Source organism: Peromyscus californicus, unplaced genomic scaffold (genome assembly GCF_007827085.1).
Source record: "Peromyscus californicus insignis strain IS unplaced genomic scaffold, ASM782708v3 Scaffold_4__1_contigs__length_199733344, whole genome shotgun sequence".
Classification (NCBI taxonomy): Eukaryota; Metazoa; Chordata; class Mammalia; order Rodentia; family Cricetidae; genus Peromyscus; species Peromyscus californicus.
Window position 1 is genome coordinate 49,182,494 of NW_026294562.1, and position 19,981 is coordinate 49,202,474.

Consider the following 19,981-nt stretch of genomic DNA (forward strand, 5'->3'; position numbering starts at 1 on the left):
AAGCACTCAGCACCTGAACATTTTTCCTTTTGCACTAAAACCTCAAGTTTACTTTGTCAACCTGCCAAAGTGACTGTGAACACTGCCTTATTCACACCTGCCATGATGTCATCAGTGGAGACAGTGGAAAAGACAGTAAGAAGCTGAAAGTGCATTGCTCATCTGCTATGTTCAGCCAGCCAAACAGGACAGAAGGCCAGATGGATCCATATCTCTGTGGCCTCTGACATATACTCCTAATTTCATAGAATTAACTGTCACTACTGCTTTTTAACTCTCAAAGCTCTCTTTTTATCCATCCTAGCAAAGGAAACATGTAACAAATCTCGGCAAGAATCACTTAGTTCATTTTAATTCTCTAGGAAGTACTATTTTCATACCAACTTTAAAATAACACATTTAGTCCTAATTTTTTTGGGGGGGTGGGGAACTTCCAGAGAAAAGGATTTTGCCTGTAATCTCAGAATCCAGGATTCTAAAAACACTTATGCTTTTTGCTATAATAAAAATAATAATTACTATTTTTGAGATTGTGGTAAGAAAATAAAGCACACCATCCCCAGAGTGCCTCACTTACAGAAGCACGGCTCCATGTGCAGCCTACTTTAGAAACAAACCAATAGGATCTAAGAAAGTCAGATTCTTCAATAACTTGTAAAGTTTTCTATAAATTAGCCTAAAGTATTTTGAAAGAACAATTGCTAATTGTTTGTGGCTTGGCTTTCCTGTCCAAACTAAAGGACCATCGCTTAATCTTTTGTAACATCTTTCCTCGGAGAAGCTATGTACAGACATTTGTCATTTGTCTCCATGAGGCAGTTTTGAGTTTGAAGGAGACACATTCTTCATTTTTCACTTTTGAAATGCATTTGTAAGGTATTTAATGGACAATCAGATCTTTTTAGATAAAGTGAAAACAAATTCTAAAAGCCTTGTTACCTTGTAATGATTCAAAGATTTACGTCTGAAAAATAAAATGGCTAAAGGCCCAAACTGAAGAGATGTGTTATAAACAATAGGTCTCCTCTTTTAGTTTCTTCCGATTAAAAAGGGGTATATCTGCTGTATGTAAGGAAAGAAGAGAAGGGATACAAATTTAGGCACAAATAGTATCTGGTATTCTATAATACGGGAAGCAAAAAGTTTATCTATCACATGAATGTAACAGTGAGTCACCAAAACCACAAGCTGCTTTATTCATCACAGATGTCAGTTAAAATATACTTCCTCTTAAACTAGCAAAATGCATTGAGGAAAGGCACTAAGGGCTTAAGAGTAGTGTCATGACTCCTAAGAGAAAGGAAGAGTCAGACTCTGGGGCCCACAGCTAAAGATCTAAATGGGGCATCAGCAGAGGTAAAATGTGAGAAATAGAAAACCAGTGGTGGAATGAATTGTGCACATGAGAAATATGCCTTCAGAGGGTCCTGGTAGCATGATCTAAATCTAAATGCAAATACATAATTAAAAAATAAGAAGTAGCTTCAAAAATAAGTTTGTAAGTCTAGTAACATCGAGAAATTCCCTTATTTGTTCATTGCTTGTACTCTATTAGCCCCACCGAGTGAAGGTCAGGGAAAGAAAGTGTGCTCTTCCCTGCCCTTTTCTCAGAAGTAGATGTGGATCAAAGGGGACTACAGTGAAAAGAGCTTATTGAAGCAGAGTTGACAGTAGGTCTTGTTGTTCTGCTCTCTGAAGATGCCTTTCGACAGCTGTGTCAGACAGAAAGCACACACAAAGTGCTCAGGATGAAACTTGTGCCCCATGGCACTGATGCAGCGGCCAGTGATGGGCTGCCCACAGCCATGGCAGAGGGTCCCTCGGCGGTGATGGTAATGGAGTTCACAAAACGGACGGCCATCCAGTTCAAAGAAGGAGCCAGAAGAAAAACTGCAGAAGCAGTCCTAAGGATGGAGTGAAGACAGACAAAAGAAATGCAGGTCAAGAAATAATGCCACCAAGTAAACTTTTCATCTTCAAAACTCCTGCCAGTTACCTGCCAGTTGTAAGACTTATCTCAGGTCCTTGACAAACAAAGGCTATATTTACACATTTGCAAAACAGACCAGCAAACACCCACAATGGGTGCTGTGTGCTACTCTTCTTTTAAAAAAAAAAAAAGTAATAAAACTAACATGGATTCCTCATCTTGGGCTAGAAACTATCTCACTAAGTAGCAACTAGTCCTCTCAGAGAAGAATACTCTAATTTTCCCTAAAATCGAAGGTAATTGAGCATACAAACCCCACACACAAAGCACTCTGGGTGCCACACAGTGTTCATGGCTGAAAAGTAGTTTTCCAACACAGGGCGGTTGCAGCCACCACACTTAGGTGAGAACATGGCTAGGAAATCTTTCCGGCAATATGGCTTCTTGTCCTTCTCATGAAAGCCTGAAAAGATAAAATCAAAGATTCATAGTTGTAGTCTTTGAGTCCTTTAAAGCTACATTAGAAGCAGACCATGAGTTCATTATTGTAAACTGCCCCCCAACTTTAGTATCCCCATGCTCAAAAAGGAGATAATGCAGGTGTCTTTCAGCATTGAATCTGGATCACAGTCTAAGTATTAAGGGCTATTTCTCCTTAACACCTTGATACAAAGTGTTCCCTTGATCTGAAGTTCTGCTCCTGACATTGATACAACTGTGAGTCAGCTCAAATGGTCATCTTCTCAGAGGCATCAAGCCAGTCCTTCTTTGTCAATTTACCTGTCTTCATTGTCCTTATAGCACTTACTTCATCTTAAGTCTGATAGCACTTAAGTCATCTTATAGTCTACCTTCCCTCACTGAACATTAGCTCTGAAAGAAACTAGATACCATTGGTCTTGCTACCATTATCCCCCCAATATTTAAAATATTTTAAAATAAAATAACATTAAATAGTAATAATCTTTGATAAGTTATCCATAGCAAACAGTCAGGAGAAGAGATAAAATTCACATTCCACCCCTAACTTAAATGCATCCTAAATTTGACCTCTCCATGGGAACTGGTAGATCAACTAAGTGCGAATCTCCTAATCAAAACTGTGTAAACACGAAAACCCACCCTGTGCCTCAACAGCCTGGTGATATGCAACAAAATGTACTTAGTGGATTGTTCAAGCTGCCTGTTCAAGAAACATTCTAGAAATCACAGTAGCCAGATCACAAAACTGTAATAGGATGTCAGGGCTATGACCCAAATCACACAACTGCTCTTCTTGCCTTTAGTTCTTGCCACTGTTGGATATAGCTTGCTTCACTCAATTACGCCTTCTCTTAAAAAATGGGTTAGTTTGCAAAATTATAAAGCCTATGGGTCTGAGAATCCAAAGTATGCCTGCCCTGTGTTTTTCCTCTCAACCCCACAGACTCAAAAAGCTTGCTTTACTTTTCTCTCTTTTTCTTTTCTGACCCATTCAAAAGATGTCTAGTGTCTGTTTAAGAGAAAGTGAATGTCAAACCCCTACTACTTAAGGAAAAAAAAAACCCACCTATGGGCATCTGTCTTGCTTTTGTGTAAAACAGTATTCTTTTTAATTTCAGCATGCTTCACTCACCTGAGAATTTGTTAAAATGTAGATTGCTAGGTCCTCCCTGCCCGCCTCCTCCACCCCCACACCAGGGTTTTCATTCACTGTTTCTAGAATGGTACTGAAGATTTTGCATTTTTAACATGCCCCCAAGTGATGTAAGTTGGTATTTCTTAAGAAAGCTGCAAGACACACCACCTAACCTAGGTATGAACCCCATTTAGGAATCTGCAGAGCAGTTGGTCTCCAGAGTGAGACAGTAGGGGAGTAACAGCCTCCATTTCAACTTGGGTGAGTCTCGGGAGGGGAATCAAAGCAATCTACCAAACTTGCTATAATGTTCCCATACTTAGTAACCCAATAAATTGGGAAAGTTTCAGCATTACTGTCCCAAAGGCTCTCTCCGGGGCCAATTACCTCAAGAGAATGAATGAGAGACACTGACAATTAAAAGTTACCACAGAGAGAGGAAGAGTGTTCTCACTCCAGTGTGACTCTTAGCCACAGGGGAAATTAAAGAGGACCTGCATGGCTAGGATAATGAACACTTAAAAAGAAAGATGGGTAACACTGAGGACATAGTCCCCTAGGAGAAATGGTAAGGACCAATGCATTTAGAAACTTGAGCCTTAAAGAGGGATTCTCTGAATTGAAGAAGAATGCAGATGAATTTAATTTCCCAGGAGGTTTCATGGCTTAGCTGTTATTGTTGAAACTCTGTATGTGTATGTAGCCTGGAATAAAAGTCAGTATGCTATCTAATTAATGGACTGACCATATGGCAGGAGACCCATTTACAAAAAAGCCAGGAAAAAGAATGGAACTACAACCCAAAAGGAGCTTCTAACTAATAAATGGCTTCATTGCCATGTGCCTCTATTAATACATGTTTTCAGTGTGATTTCATGCTTATTTCAAATCGTAATAAACCAATGAACCCTGTAAGGTTAGGAGGAGCCCAACAATGAAACTAGATGTTTTCCAGCCATCCTAAGGGTTGGGCATTTTTCTTTTGTACATAACTATGGCTGTTCTTCAAATATGCCCTTACCTGTTTCCAGGCAATTTCTACATCATAATTCTCAACGGACAGTGCTGTCCACCCTCTCCTTATAGGTCATCAATGATAAACCAAAGTACAATTCCACGAAAGTTCAACTTAGGGGATCATTGAGTTCACTGGGTTTATAGAGTGTGGGTAACCCCGAAGCAGCCACACCACCAGAAAGTCTCCCTGAGCATGGACAACAACTTCCTTATAGCTGCATAGATAGAGGTTTCTCTTCCACTAACCTTACACACACTGTATGTTCTAGCACCTCTCGAGAACATAAGACCATGGACCACTAGAGCAGAATCACATTCAGCTGGCCAGGAAATGAACTTCCTTAGCCCCTTTTTCTATGAAGGAGTACCTACAGTCAACAAGCCCAATTAGGGTCTCCTGCAAGTAGCCACCCCTGCTCAGATGAAGGGTATGATTGTTATGCTTGGGAGGAAAGCATTCTGCAACAGACAGTATTCATTTAATGACTATTTATTAATTTATTCTAATTAATTCTCATACTTCTATTGCTACTGATAAAGGCAAATATGAAACACTTTAGTGTGATTTAGACTTACTCAATAAAAAGTGTTGCTTAACTAAAGTGCAATGTAGACATGAAAGACCCAATGATTTATTAAGTGCATTGAACAAGCTCCAATGCACAGGCAAATCACTACAAAGAACTTTGTTAGTACATTATGTCAATGCTATTGTATCTGTGTCTATTGCCCAGTAAAGTACAAATTAGTACTGAGAAAGTAAGATCTAGCAACAGGAGAATTGAGTCTCGGTCAAAAAGCAGTTAGAATATGTTAGCAAAGGTGTGGTGTGGAACTTACAGAAATGAGACCAAATGAGTTCAAATTCCATCCCTTCAACCTTCTAGTTCTACTTTAGGGCAGATGTCTCAGTCAATAAGGTGCTTGCCTTGTAAACACAAGACAAGGAATTGAGTTACATCCCCAGAAAGAACCCACCAAATAGGCTAGCAAGCAAGCAAGCAAACAAACAAACAAGTAAACCAGGCATAGTGACACACATTTGTAATCCAGAACTGGGGAGACAGACAGTTGGTATCTTGGGGCTCACTAGACAGACAGCCAATTGTACTTGGCAAGCTTCAGGCCCTCTCTCTCTCTCTCTCTCTCTCTCTCTCTCTCTCTCTCTCTCTCTCTCTCTCTCTCTCTCTTTCACATACACACATACAAATTATGGCAGCTGAGGAATAAAACCTAAGGTTTCCCTCCAGCATCCATATGCATGTGTGCACCTGGGAGGTGATGTAGGAAGTCATCATCACCTACATAGTAAACCTGAAGCTAGCTGGAGCAACAAGACACTCTGCTGATCCAAAAACAAAATGAACAATAAAAAGCGGGTGAGATGCCAGGACAATTCAGAAAAATAAATCCTTGCAAACTATTAAAATGGGTCACATAGAAAAGAGAAAACAGGGATGATAGATAGTTCTGTGTGTAAAGGAACTTGCGGCCACACCTGAAGACCTATGTTCAATCACTGGGACCCACATGGCAGAAGGGGAGAACTGACTTGCACTTGATGTCTTCTGACCGCCACATGTATGTGGTGATATTGTGTCCCCAATATATTGTGCACCCTAATAAACTTATCTGGGGTCAGAGGACAGAACAGCCACTAGAGAGACGTAGAGGCCAGAAAATGGTGGCACACACACCTTTAATCCTATCACTTGGGAGGAAGAGATCTATCCCGATCTCTGTGAGTTCAAGGCCATACTGGAAATAGCCAGGCATGGTGATACATGTCTTTAATCCCAGGAAGTGATGGCAGAAAGCAGAAAGGTATAAGGTGTGAGGACCAGGAACTAGAGGCTTTTAGTAGCAGGTCAGCTGAGATCCATTTGGATGAGGACTCAGAGGCTTCCAGTTTGAGGAAACAAGATCAGCTGAGGAGTTGGAGAGGTGAGGTTGGCTGTGGTTTGTTCTGTCTCTGATCTTTCAGAATTCCACCCCAATACCTGGCTCCTGAGTTTTTTATTTAATAAGACCTTTTAAGATTCTTGTTACACATGTACATCATGGTAGTCTCACATTTACAGACAAAATAAAAATGCAATAAAAATTTGGGTAGTATAAAACATGAAAATAGAATCTCAATGAAAACCTCTCAGTTATAGAAGCTGAATGCAGTTTTAAGAATTATGAGTGCACGGGTGGTGGTGGCACACGCCTTTAATCCCAGCACTCGGGAGGCAGAGCCAGGTGGATCTTTGTGAGTTCGAGGCCAGCCTGGTCTACAGAGCGAGATCCAGGAAAGGCACCAAAACTACAGAGAAACCCTGTCTCAAAAAACCAAAAAAAAAAAAAAAAAAAAAAGAATTATGAGTGCAAACAGTTCCCACTATATATTAATATAATTCCTATAGAATTCTATATTGAGGCAACTCAAGGGCAGAATAAAAACATGTAAGAAATTATCTAAATTATAGAAGAATCACAAAGAAAAGGAGAAAAGGGAAGGAGATGCCACTATGCAGTATCAGTAAGGGTTTTTGATGGTTGTTTTTGTTTGTTTGTTCTGTTTCATTTTTATAATGTAAATTACAGGAGTGGCCTCTAACTTGACAGAACTAAGGCTGAAAGGGATAGCCACTTTCACTGTTGGAGTCTTTAGCATGAGATCTCCCAGCAACTGAATGCAAAGTACCCCTCAACTTTAGACAGGACTGGCTCAAAGTTTGAAAAGCCACTGGAAGATCTGATGCCCCACCCTCTCACAAAACACAGGGACTATTTGAAAGTATTTAGTAGAGTGGGTGCTCTAGCATACCTAAGAAATAAATCAAGTTCCCCACTGGGAGCGAGGCGGGGGAAGGTGAATTAAGAAAAACTGGCAAGTTAACAGCTTCTCTGTCATCAAAGCTTTCCCACCTGGTTAAGCTCAGTGGGCCTCAACAATCAAACAAACAAACAAAAATATCATCAACAACAAAAAGTCATCAGTGTGGAAAGGGTACTACACGTCAGGAGGAGGGAGGAGGTAAAATGAGGTAGATAGGACATTAAAGAAAATTATAGCAATCAGGATGCACATTAAACATGTACGAAGTTATCAAAACACAATCAAAGGAAGAAGAAATGGGGTCCAGGAAGCAGAGGATCTGAAGAGAAAGGTAGTAACAGCAGACTCTAACTTAGGGAGAAGAACCAGAATGACTGCTACTTAGCAGGAAGAAAGCATTTCAGGTTGGAGCAGGAGGGTTGGCCTCTCTTGCCAGATCACCAATAAAATAAAATGGAGCAGACTTCTTACCAGATGCAGCTAACTGTTCTGATAAGAATTTCATGGCTCTATCAGGTAAATTAGTGGCAATTATAGTGAAAACTAAGCTAGAGGAAAGCAACTCAAATTTTAATTCCAAGGGAAAAAAAAAAAACGGTTCATACCTTTAAGTAATAGGGACACACTGTGTGTGTTTGGGGGGAGGGGGTAATTGTGCGTTTGCATGTTTGTGTGAGTACAAGCAGAGAGCATATGCCATGATTCATGTATAGAAGTCATGAGCAACTCTGATGGCAGTCCTTTCTTTCCATGTTGGAGACAGTCTCTTTTGTTTGCACTGTGTACATTAGGCTAGCTGGCCTGCGAGCTTCTAAGATTCTCCTGTCTCCACCTCACATCTCTGGTGGGAACACTACTGTCACAGACTTGCACTACCAGGCCTAGCTTTTAAGCAGATTCTAGGGATTCACTCAGGTCTTTTTAATTTCGTGCAGCAAGGGCTTCACCTACCAACCATCTCCTGAGGGCACAATCTGTTTTTAAATGATGAATTTTTACTTCTTTAATTCAAAAAAAAATCAGTTTAAACTAAAAGTGGTAATGTTAGGGAAAGGTGGAGAGATGACTTCCAGGCATGAAATTGGCTTGTAAGTGGCAGTGCTGAGAAGAGAAACTCAGCAGACAGCAGTCCTCAAGGAACAGTGCTGCAGGCCTTCCCATCTCTCACCCTGGGGTTAGCTGTAGCCTCTCCTCTTACCTTCTGCACCAAACACCTCTCCACAGTGAGAGCAGAAGAAGTGCTCTGGGTGCCACGTCTGGTTCATTGCTGTCAGCACTTTCTGCAAATGGACACATGCAGAGGTATTAGAAGGCTACAGAGTTGTAAAACATGTCCAGTGTTCCTAATGAGTGATCAGACACTACATGGAAGCTGGCAGGGGTAGGGAGTTACTCACATCCATGATGGGAGAAGCACAGTAGGCACAGCGTGGAGAAAACAGATGGTGGTAGTCCTTGGAACAGTAGGCCAAGCCACTCCGCTCAAAGAAGGGACTGGAGCCAATCTCCTCCTTGCAGTGAGTGCAGACAAAGTGCTCTGGGTGCCAGGATTGCCCCATAGCATGGATCACCTGCGGATATCACAGAGCCTGACATGGCAGTGCAGCACTCTGTATGCTGCATTCCATGTAGACAACACCTCCTGAGTTAGACACAACCTCGGCCCAGATCTAGGTTACACTAAGGTCATCTGTGACCATTTCTTAAAGGATAGTAAAAGGGATGTGCCATATTGACTAATAAAGAAGCCAAGCAGATTTTACTCCTCAGCTCTGAGCACCTTGCTTCTCAACCTTTCAGAGTCAAATTGGAAAGCCCTGTACTATGTGGATTTGGTGATAATGATTCAGAGCAAGTCTCAGTATCTCTTTTTAAGGTTACATTTAGCTGACATTGTAGTGAATAAATTTAAGTCCAGAAATGTCTGAAGAGAGCGAGCAGTGAGAGAGGTCATCTCAGTAATGGCAGTGAATAAAAATGATTAGGAATTCAAACTCAGAAGCTAGACCATCCTGGACTCAAATGTTCCCTTTGCTTCTTTCTTACTAGACCTAGGTCTTGCCAGCCAATGTCTCTGAGCTCTTGACTTCCTTGTTTTTGCAAAAGACATGAAAATAAAACCTCCTTAAAAAGTTAATTAAGCTGGGCAGTGGTGGAACATGCCTTTAATCCCAGCACTGGGGAGACAGAGCCAGGCGGATCTCTGTGAGTTTGAGGCCAGCCTGGTCTACAGAGTGAAATCCAGGACAGGCACCAAAACTACACAGAAAAACCCTATCTCGGGAAGAAAAAAAAAAAAGTTGATTCAACTATTAAATGCAGAAATACTTACAGAGCACTAAGCTCAGGGTCCAGAATAATATAAGCAGTTGGTGGTTTTTAACAATTACTAAAATATCTTAGAATACAAAGAAAAAGAGCTATTCTTGGATACCCACAGACACAGACCGATTGGACCAACATCCTGGATCACCCCACCTTCCCAGCAATTGGCTTCTGGCAGGAAGCACAGTGGCCCTTAGGAACGGTGGCAATCCCAAGATCTTGCAGTTCCTGTTCCAAACCCCCAAGCATTGAGTCCAATGATGCCTTGTGGTCCTGCTTGTCTGGTAAGTGTTTCTTGCTGGCATCTGCTGTCACTGAAACCTTGGACAAAAAAAGAACCATAAATAGGAATCAGCCTGTGTGCACCTTTATTCTTTTTGACATTTGCCATACAACTTATCCCTTTACCTCTGATGGCTGATCTTGTTGTCTTCCCCTAACCTTCCTTCAAGGAACTGGAGACACCAATAAAAACACTTTTATTTCCACTTCATTTTAAAATCTTTGAGCAAAATGAAATCTGATCATTTGTCATTTATTAGTAAACCTTCTGTTTGCCAAAAAAGAAAAAAATCAAGTGGATGAAGATTATACTCTTTGTAGCTCTTACAGTGAGCCTAGGTGAAAATTAGTCATCTCTCCTTTCCATTCATTTATTAATTGCCAAGCACCTAATTTGTCACAGTCAGTATTCCAGGAACTTGTTATGAGGCAGAATATAAGCATACCAAGTTTCTAGCCTCTTAGAATTTTCATTCTGTGACTGGCAGGTAATCAACATACGCTGCATGTCAGATAAGGAAAAGTTGTACGTTATATAAGAGATAGTTGTGATGGAGGATGGTATGGTGAATATGAACTGATTTAGGAGAAAGTGCCTCTGAGGAAGTGATACTTGAGTATATGTACATAAAGACCCAGATATACTGATATTAGTGAGATGATCATTCCTAAGAGAAAGAAGGCCCAAGGGATGAAACCATTTGGCACACTGGAAAAAAAGTTACAAGATCAGCAGGGTCAGAACAAAAGTACCAAGACTGGACATACAGAAGTGTGGGGAGAAAAGCAAAAGGTCACCTAGGTCCTTTATGGCAAAAGTTGGATTTGTATCCTAAAGTGATAAGTGAGACTGAAGGGAGGCAAATCTGAGAATGATGGAGCAGATGTACAATACTTTGTAATGATTTGTGTAATGTTTAAAGCCAGTGTTAGGAGAAAAGGTAGTGTGGTTGCATTTATTCAAAGACAGATCCAAAGTTATTATAAATTACTCAAGTCAGTTTTACACACACACACACACACACACACAAAGCCTACTTTTTTTTCCTTCATCATTTCATGTCCTTTTCTTCATGGGCAGTTGCTACCATCTACCTACATAATGTTTATCTCATCATACAGATATAGTGGCTCTCCACTGCCTACCCCTTAATTTTTTTATCACCAAATGAATATTCACAGTTTCACATCCACTATCCTCACTTTGTCTTCCCAATCTCATTTTCTATTTCACAATTAAAAAGCCTTCTTGTTGAAGCAGGCTGGCTCCCAACGTTCTCCTGAATGGTTCTGCTAATATTTGCCTTCAGGCCTCTGGTTATCCAGTCTTCACTGCCTATAATAACCTCACACTATTTTACTATTCATTATGCTCATTTCCCTTCAAAAAATTGATCCTCAAACAGATTTCTTTCCTCCCCTCTATATAATGGAAGTTAGTATTCGAGAGGTATCTATCCAAAGGATTAACATCCAGAGGTACCAAAGTTGTTATTAATTTTATATTTGAAAAATAACTAAGTAAAAAAATAACAATATATTCTCTACATCTACATCTCTTTGCTTGCATATTCCAAAACACTTCTGGACATATATGTCAAATGCAGTATATTCTGATGACCTGCAGGGGGCAAAATGGGACAGTCCAAGACAAACGACATGGAAATGATTTACTATAAACATATTTGTACTTTTGATTTTGTGCAATGTATATGTATTGTTTAGTTTTAAAACACACACTTTAAGTTAAAATTTAAATATTCCAAGACATACTTTAACAAGAAAACACAACATAAATTTCCTAATATGACTGTTTTTCTAGCATCATCAAGTATGCAGCACAAGTTAATTCACTCAACTTTAGTGTTGATGTTAGCTCTTTATAGAGTGTTAGTGATCAGAGAACCTTGTCTGCGACATTTCTTCATCTGTCCCTCCAACAACTACGTGTTTACTTACTCACTGTGTGATAGGTACTATGTGGGATATTGGGAATCTCATGCTGATATGGCCCCTGCCCTCCTCTATCATACAAATTTTAACAGTCTGCCTTAAACATTCATGCTGATTTCATGATTATGCATCTTAACTTCCAACCAGATTTTAAAAGGTTGAATTCTCTGTATAAGAAATTCTAAGTCTATGTCCTTGATAAATGCTTAAGACTCCTGATCTGGATTTTGCTCTCTGCCAGGAACCAAGAGTTTGCTATTTTCACTCTACAAAAAAAAAAAAAAAAAAAAAAAGCAAAATTTATCATGGTTTCAGAACTCATCCTTCCTACTTTGGCCTCCCTTGCTCTGTGTCTCAGCTTGCCTACTGGCCTCTTTATCCTGCTCAGGTATGTGTTTTTAATAGACCTTCTACATCGTCATGCCTTTAGTGCAGTCTTTACCATCAAGGCTGTCTCCAACTCTTATCATTATGTGTCCATACCTCTCCTACTCTTCAGTGTCCATCCTAAATCCCATCACAACTTCTCTGATAAAATCTGCTTAACCTGTCGAAATCCGTGGGGTTTGCTCCACTCATTTTGGAAAATCACCATCCTTTTATTCTAAAAACATTGCAGAGTTTTATCACTGGCTGTCCCAAGAACACCCAATCTCCTCCAGATCAAGGCCTATACCATGTTATCTTTCATGTCCAAATGAGTTTCTCCACTGAATTAAATGTAATCTAGGAAAATGAATACTACCTTAGAATTCCCAAGCAGGGATGAAGAACTGACTACTATCATGCTAACTTGGTGCCTCTCTGGAACCCAGAGACTTTATCATCCATACTGCACCCACCTTGGCCTGCATTTCACTCAGGTGGGCCATGAGCTCATCCAGCTGAGCAGCTGCTGAGGTTTTAGGAGGTGGTACTGATTCCTTTGGCTCTTGGACCTCACTGTAGACAGAAGGAAAAAAAGTTATACTAACACATGAAAACTCAAATAAATATTAAGTCACACATAAAGTATTAGAGGATACAGTTTTACCTATTCACCTATTTGATATGAATCTAAAAACCAGAGACAGGGAGTAATTTAAAAACAGCTGCTATTCTAAATAAATAAATAAATAAATAAATAAATAACCTATTTGTTCCCGAGTATATGAAGAAAAGTGCTGGACATGTCTCAATTACTAGAGTCCAAGCAACATTAGAACAGAGCTTTAAAGCCATTGCTTGCATTTTAATAGAAATTTTTTAAATTATTTTTAAAGTCATACACAATAAAAAGTTTCAAAGGTAACCAAGGGACCTGAGTAAGCATTCCTCTAAAAATGACTAACAGCCATCAGGTATACAAAAAGGTGCTCACCCTCATTAATTACCAGAAAAATGCAAACCAATATTACGAAGAAATACCACTTTATACCCATCATAGCATGAGGCAAGGTCTGGCAAAAGTGTAGAGAAATGAAAGCATTGTAAACTGCCAGTGCTCTGCAGGTCGGTGTAGTCACCATGAGAAACACTGTGAAGACTTCTAAAAAAAAATGAAAAGTAGAACTACTATATGACCCACCAGTCCCTCTTCTGTGAAGGAAATGAAACCAACACACTGTAAAGAAGTCTGTGATCCTATGTTCCTTATAGTGTCATTTACATAGCTAAGATATGAAAATAATCAAAGCGTCTGTGGATTGATGAATGAATGAATTGGGAAGTTAAACTGTGATAGATGGCATTGACACTGGAATATAATTCAATCTTAGAGAAGAAAGAGATCTTGATATTTGATTCAACATAGATAAGCCTAAAAAGCATTGTACAAAATGAAATAAAGTAAAAAGTAAAATATTGCATCATTGTACTTACATGTAGAATGTAAAAAGATTAAATATATAGAAATATAAAACAATGGTTCCTAGGAGTGAGAAAGTAGACAAGAAATGAAAACAGGCCAGAGGACCCTATATGTCTAGAGATCTAATGTACAAGTTGGGGTTTATAGGTAACAAAAATGTGCATATTTGAGATTACTACTAAATTTAAAAATTTGTTCATTTGCTTCATTACATCAGCTTAAGCACATTAATAATAACCTCAGAGTCACCAATAACTCATCAGTGTTGCATTAAGAGCGAAAATCAATAAAACACGTCTCACTGGTGTCATTTGACCAAGAGTAAGCCTACATTTGAATTCTCTACTTTGCTCTCCTTGTGTCTTCCATCATTTCTAATGAAGTGCTTTTGCTGTGTATTTCTTGAATGGGACAGAAAGTGTTGCATGAGTAAAGAATGAGAGATACTTTACAAAATCTCTAACAGAGTTTTATAAGGGATAAAGACACTAATTCAAACTGACACCAACTGACCCAAATAATAAACAAACCAATGCTATCAAGCAATATCCATGCTTCATTCAACGTTTATGGTGGATATTCGTTTTATAAGGCTGTTATTGGCCTTTGTTCTGTTTTCAGCAAATGATTATCATAACACACACACTACTCAAGTCAGGAGTACATAATTTAAGATTACAGTTATGAATTGGCATGGTTATCAAAGTTGATTACATGGGAAATTCAAGGTAGGTAAGTTTGGTTGTTACATTGTTCTCTTAAAAGTATGTTAAACAAACAGGCTGAGTATACAGCAGGATAGCAGTCTTAAGTCTTAAGTGACCTTAAGGTGTACTATTAACTCTGGCTGTAAAGTCCAGGAAAAGTTCCGATCTCTTAGAATATAACAGATATTTTTATCATAATGGCATTGCCACACTTGACTAAAGTAAACATTCACTATTTATATGTATCCTATATATTATGTTGCAAACATTGAATATGTACAATAAATCAAAGAGAAGACCTACATAAATGGAGATGTATACTATGTGTCACTTTCCCACATCAAATTCAATAAAATTTCATAAAAATCCCAGAAGAATTATTTGAGCTATCAATAAGATTACATTAAAATGTATGTGCTAGAACACCCATGAAAAAACTTGTAAGGTTTAAAAGGCTGGACATGGTGACACACATCTCTAATCCTTGCAACTGTGAGGCACAGGCAGGCAGATCTGTGTGAGTTCCAATCCAGCCAAAGATACATAGACACTATCTCAAAAATAACAACAACAAAAAAAAAAACAAATTTCAGAACAAACAGTTTGTCCCAATAAAGGTAACATTTCATAAAATAAAAGTAATTGGGAGCAAGCAGTTATCACGCAACACTGCAAATGACAATAATTAAATGTGTGCAACGGTAACAGAACGAACTGATCAAAGGAGTAGACTATAAAACACAGAAGCAGGCCCCTGCACCTGTAAAGTTCCAGTACGTTGCATGAGGCATTTCAAAGAATCAGCAATATATTTAATGAGTCAATGAATCAAAATCTGTGTAGAACAAAATAAACTTATAGCCCTCAACACATCAAACATGAACAAGTGAGTGGAACTGAATATAAAAAAAAATTTTAAACATTAAAATACTAGAAGGAAATGGATGATTTTAAAACTTAGAGCCTATAAGGCATTTTAACCAAGGGAATAAAATTAAAATGATGGCAACTAGAGAGATAGCTCAGAGGTCAAGGGCACACACTATTCTTGCAGAGGACCTGAGTTTGCTTCCCAGAACTCACATGGCAGCTTACAACTCCCTTAACTCCAGTTTCAAGGGCTCAAACACCCTCTTCCGATCTCCATGTACATCAGGAATATAAATGCTACAAATACATAACTGCATCAAAATATCCATATACATAAACAATTAATTTAAAAATAAAGAAAAGGTTTCTTTAAAATCCTCTGGAATAAAACAAAAAAGGAAATATATTAATAAAGTCTATTTTGCAAAAGTATTATAGTTAAATCATATACAAAATGTTTGTAAAACTTCTATAAATTAAAAAAGCAAACCAGTGAAACATGAGCTTAAAATCAGGTTTAAGAATGATAAACATACATGTTTATTATTATAGACATGAACGGAAGTTCCAAAAGGTAATTGTGACTTCAACTAAATCTGCAAGGCTGGTTAATTGACTTGAACTTCAATGACTGTAGAGAAGTTGGAATGTTGCAGGTCCAGAGCCTAATTGAAATTTGTTTAGGGCTATATTTAGGCCCATAAATAGTCATTTCTTGCTCATATAATATCCTGTGACTAACAGATAAAATCTTGTGGAATGCTTTAACTTAACAAAATCTTAGTTTCCACCAATCATTAAGAGTAAGAATACCATCAGATTAGTACTGAGGCCTATAACAGAGGTTTCAACCCACCTCCGTAATGTTTCTGCTAATGTGTTTGAGCATTTCTTGATTAATGACTTTCCTGGTTTTGGTACTATGAAAACTTGATCTAAGTTTTACCGTGTTGTAACATGAACAAATGTGTGCTCACAGGCCATGGTCACTTATATTTGGCTTCAGAGTAAACTATCTCAGATCGCCTTTGAAGTGAGAGTTATGTTTCACATTGACATACAAAAATATGCTTGATCCCATCAATCTTTAAGCAAACAATTTAAGGGAGAAATGAATTTTTACCTATTAATCACAACTTTAAAAACTTGGCAATATGCATTGTTAATCAAGATTATACACATTTATTTATACACACACACACACACACACACACACACACACACACACACGCCATAGGTAATTTACAGATTCCTAAAACCCTCTTCAAGACAGAATCTATCAACATTTCAAATGTAAGTACCCTTTAGTTCAGCAACTTCACTTTTAAATCTACATCCTACAGAAAAACTGAACACAAACATGAAAATATAAACTAGGACTATTTGGGGAGAGGAAATGAAATAGCCAGAGAGGAGACAGGAACACTTGAAAGGGCAATGAGAGAGGAACAAATCAGAACAAAGTATAATGCCAGGTATGATAATGCCATAAGAACACCCACTAACTTTGTATGCTGGGACGGTTCCCCATTTGAATTGGGTCCCCACTTGGTGATGCTGTTGGAAGAGACTTTGGGAGGTTCAGCCTAGCTGAAGAAAGCACAACACTAGGAGAAGGCTTTGAGAGTTTATAGCCCTGCTCTCCCGTTTGCTCTCTCTGCTTTGTGTTTGTGGTGGAGTTGTGACCTCCTCGCTTCCTCCTCTTGCCACCATGCTTGTTGCTAACTGTCATGCCTCACTGCCATGATAGACCTTCATCCCTTCCAGAACCGTAAGCCCAAATGAATTCTTTCTTCCACAAGTTGCCTTGTATTTTATCACAGCAGCAGAAAGGAACAAATACATATGCTAACTTAAAATTAATTCAAAGACAAAAAGAAAAATTAGGGATATACATGTACATATATACATACATAGCAGGAGAGAGGTATAACAAAGGAAGTTCAATACAATACAGGGTTCGTGAGCAAATAAAAAGTAAACTAAATAGTGTTTTAGCCAAATAAATTATGGTTCATCCATTTTACAGAACATCATGTAATTGCTAAAAAATGTACATATAGACTTAGATAAATTGAGAAGTAATTCTACCATATGTTGTTAAATTTAAGAAGCAAGGCCTAGAACAATATGAAAAATCCCCCTCCACAGCTTCCAGGGTTCAAGCTCTAGTCTTGTGCTTGCACAGCAGGCACTTTACCAGCTAAGGTATCTCCCCAGCTCCAAATGTAGTTTTTTATATGGGCCTCCTTATTCATAGAGCCTCCTCACCTTACAGATGGAGAAAATTTGTTCATGTTCAAAAACATGCCCATACTCTTTTCAACTAGAATCAATGCATAGCATATAAATAGAAGGGACCATTGTCAAGAGTCTCTAACATCAGCTGACTCAGCAAAATACTAATCTACACAGGAAATGCAAACTTGAAGAGCTGAGAGTCACAATTAGAAGCCCATTATAGGAAATATTCTTGAAAAGAGAGAAACTTTACATTAGAGACATCTGATCTGTCCCTGGCCTTTTAAACATAGGAAAAATGTTTTGCTATGTCATGAGCTACAAGCTGCTTTGTGATTTGAAGATTTTAATAATACAGATCACAACACAAACATATTTGAAAGAATGTACAGAATGTACACTTCCCAACAAAGGAGCTTCATTGTGCTGAGTTTTCCTTTGTTTAATTGTTATATTTTGTGAACTGTTCCTCCCTACTATTAGAACTGCTACTTTTGCTCATGAAATAGATGTACTTAGAAACTACTGCCATATTGCTATTGATGCACAGTGGTTAGAAATATCCCAGTGCTGCAGTCAGAGTTGCTACAAAGCACACTTTCAAGGATTACTGGGAGCAATGTGCAGCTCATTTATGTAAACAAGAGTATATGATGGAAACCAATGTGGGAATCTAGTTTCTGAGTTTAGCATTCTGTGTTGGCATGCTACTGTTCATGCCACCTTGGAAATTTATAAAAGTCCCACATAGTTATGGATGGGTTTTATATCATCCTCCCACACACATATGCACTGTAGGTATGACTTGGTAATGGATAGTATATCAGTCAAAGTATTCCAGTCCAGAAAATATAAGCAGGTTTGAGTAAACAAATGGAATTAATGTAGAAAATCAATTATACAGATGGGGAGAGAGCTAATAAGCAAAACAGAAGACATATGGGGATTACCAAAAACCTACAGCAGCAGCAAGTCTTCACCACCCCTAAGCTAAAAGGACAAAATGCATGACATCATCCTCATCAGAGCCCAGGGTCTCTGTTCAGTGCACTAGCTTACAGAGATGCAGCTGCTGATAGAAACATTGCAAAGTCAAGGGCCAGGACCAGGGCAAGTGCCCTGCACTTTCCTACTCTGCAACTGCTAGTATCTCCAGCACTTCTTATTGGTCAGAGCCCATGACAGCCAACTGTCCTGGAGCCTGAAAAATCCAACCACCAGGGTTAGATCCCTAAAGCATGAAAAGTTAGGAGTTGGGGCTCAAGAGGGTTCCCAAGATAGCCTGCTTTTTGGATATGAGATTTATTAAAGGAAGTATTAATGCCATAGATAGACAGACAGAAGGCAGCGTGGTGGGGGCTCTGAGGGAAGTTCAGGTCCAAATGGCAGAGTGAGAGTCCCTTATACACTTCAGGGAAAGGGGGAGATTCTATACCACCTAACTGATGACAGTCCATGATTTATGCTTGCAGTCAGGCTATCTCTGATATCTGGCTGGTGTGTGTATGTGCTGAGGGGTGGTCTGTTAATGTGGACCTATATATATATATATAGAATCAGCTATAAGCCTGGGGAGAGTAAGAATCTAGAAAAACAAGTAAATGAAAGACCTTTACAAAAATGGCCTGGCCCTAACTAACAGAGCACAGGACAAAGAAAGGAAAGGAAGCCAGAGACCCAATGCTGTAGGGGGGGAGCTGTCCATAAGATAGTGTCGCGATCAAATAATTGATCACAATGCCAGACATACCAGAAAATGGCTGGTGCTTGGACTGGTTTTCATACTACAATTTGAGTATTCACATGTATTTCTATTGACATCTTAAGAAAACACACATTTGCTGAGGGCCTCTTGAATACAGGCACTGTTTTCTTTTTGTTTGTTTTTTTAACTACAACAGGAGGGTGAAGACAATGAAGAAGTATTCACCCACCACTTCCTGGAGCTGGAATAAATAGGTAATGTGTATTAATAAACTAGCTTCACTCCCACCTCAGTAGAAAGTGACCTCACCTGGGAAGTTTTTAAATGACTTCATGTACCGCAAGTCCTTTCCCTGTTTTAGCCTCCCATGTGTGCTCTATGTACCGTGATTCTGAGACCAGATAGAGCAGTGGAGCACTCCATGCCAAGCACGAATCCTTAAAAAAGAGCCTAATTTTTTTTTTTTTTTTTTTTTACTGAAAGCTATGATTAAAGAGAAAGACATGAAAGAGGTGGCCTTTCTGTTTCTTGTCTGTTTTAGACTACTGGTTCTGCTTTGACCAGGAGAAATGATTTAGCAAGTGAATCTATTCCATGTGTAACTTTTACTAAAGGGATATTCTTCCACCACATAAACTCCGAGCAGACCTAGAAAGTACA

At 38.9% G+C, this 19,981-nt stretch overlaps 1 protein-coding gene across 5 annotated transcripts in view; it reads right to left on the reverse strand.

Annotated features, from left to right (window-relative positions):
- Positions 1-1,172: 1,172 nt before the first annotated feature.
- The window catches only part of Lpxn (leupaxin), a 33,042-nt gene continuing 14,233 nt past the window's right edge, over positions 1,173-19,981 (reverse strand). For all 5 annotated transcript variants that reach the window (XM_052712426.1, XM_052712427.1, XM_052712428.1 and 2 more), the window contains 6 exons: positions 12,792-12,891; positions 9,868-10,035; positions 8,787-8,960; positions 8,588-8,669; positions 2,245-2,393; positions 1,173-1,904 (listed from right to left, as the gene is read on the reverse strand). In XM_052712426.1, coding sequence (XP_052568386.1) covers positions 1,635-1,904; positions 2,245-2,393; positions 8,588-8,669; positions 8,787-8,960; positions 9,868-10,035; positions 12,792-12,891 — 943 coding nt within the window. In that variant the 3' untranslated portion in view covers positions 1,173-1,634. The remainder of the gene's footprint in view (positions 1,905-2,244; positions 2,394-8,587; positions 8,670-8,786; positions 8,961-9,867; positions 10,036-12,791; positions 12,892-19,981) is intronic.